Raw genomic sequence first — 1526 nt, 5'->3', positions numbered from 1 at the left:
CTGACTTAATAATCTACTTCTCACAAATAGTTGAATTTTCAGATGAATCTTTTAGTGATCCTAAGCATCAAACTTCCATTTGAAAATTTGTGAATATGGCAACTACTTTATAGAACTACCTTGATTATCAAATAGTATAAATATAAGCACTTTGTAAGAGATGTAATAATTACAAATTGTAAGATTATCACCAATAAATTTATTATCTTTAAACTCAAAGGATTATAGAGAAAGAAATGTTATTACTGTTCATATTCACCTTTGCTACATCTCTTCTTTTTAGACAATAACCCCCTTTTAATGAGCAAAGGGAGCAAATATGAACTGTAATTCTAAGACTACCAATGGTTAACTGTCTTTTAAAAAGATCCTCAAAACCTGCTCCTTAATCTTCTTGGTCCTGACCCCATAGATTACAGGATTGAGAGCTGGCGGAACAACCACATATAGGTTGGCTAAGAGGATGTGGATATATTGGGGGATGTTGTGGCCAAAACGGTGTGTCAAGAAAGAGAAAAATGCTGGCGTGAAAAAGGCTAAGATAACTCCAGTGTGGGAGCCACAGGTGTTGAGAGCTTTGAACCGGGCCTCCCAGGAAGGCAGGCGGAAGACAGCATAGAGGATCCTGACATAGGAGAGAATTATAAGGAGCGCATCCAATAATAAAATAGACATATCCCCAAGACCAAATATTATGTTGACTTTGATGCTGGCACAGGCCAGGCGAGCAATGCCCATGTGTTCACAGTAGGTATGAGGGATGATATAGTGCCCACAGAAGGGCAGCCTCAGGAGGAGAAATACCAGAGGGGCCACCATGCACAGGCTCCTCAGAATAGCCATGCCTGCAATGAGGCTGATGATTTTGCTGGTGAGGATCATGGTGTACCGAAGGGGTTTACAAATGGCAACATAGCGGTCAAAGGCCATGGCCACCAACACAATGCTCTCCATGGCAGTGAAGAAGTGGATGAAGAACATCTGGGAAAGGCAGCTTTCAAAAGATATATCCCTGAGGCTGAACCAGAAGATGCCCAGCATTTTGGGGACGGTGGCTGTGGACAAGCCCAGATCGATGGAGTCCAACATGGCCAGGAAGTAGTACATGGGCTCATGGAGACTATGCTCAGTCTGGATCACAAACAGGACAGCAGCGTTCCCCAAGAGTGCAACAAGATACACAAAGAAAAAGGGAAATCCAATCCAGACGTGCACATCTTCTAGCCCTGGGATACCCAGGAGGAGGAACGAAGAAGGATGGAACTGGGTGTCATTAAGAATGGACATTCTCTCTGCCACTGTTGGTGAGTGCATATAACAGAGTGAGATGTCAACTTGTCATTAGTGATTCTTCCTCCACTTCCATCTCTTTCCTGACTCCTGGTTAAATGCAAAATAAATTTGTAATATTCATTTTCTCCCATTTCTCCCAATGTTACCAAATTTTTCTGCCACCCTTACCTGAAGATCAGATAGCTCCAGGAATAGAGCCAATCTCTCTATTCCCCATATCATTCCCATTCATC

The 1526-nt window shown here is 42.5% G+C and overlaps 1 protein-coding gene across 1 annotated transcript; it reads right to left on the bottom strand.

The window, feature by feature from the left end:
• Window positions 1-348: 348 nt before the first annotated feature.
• Window positions 349-1317, bottom strand: LOC109261362 (olfactory receptor 52E8). The gene has a single exon (XM_019439912.2). It carries the CDS (start codon window positions 1312-1314, stop codon window positions 349-351), a length of 966 nt encoding a protein of 321 aa, XP_019295457.2. The 5' UTR covers window positions 1315-1317.
• Window positions 1318-1526: the final 209 nt, after the last annotated feature.

The sequence above is a fragment of the Panthera pardus genome, unplaced genomic scaffold (genome assembly GCF_024362965.1).
Source record: "Panthera pardus isolate Hobbes unplaced genomic scaffold, ASM2436296v1 HiC_scaffold_12, whole genome shotgun sequence".
Lineage (NCBI taxonomy): Eukaryota > Metazoa > Chordata > Mammalia > Carnivora > Felidae > Panthera > Panthera pardus.
The sequence above is the reverse complement of the archived record's forward strand: the minus strand, read 5'-3'. Positions and strand labels throughout refer to the sequence as shown.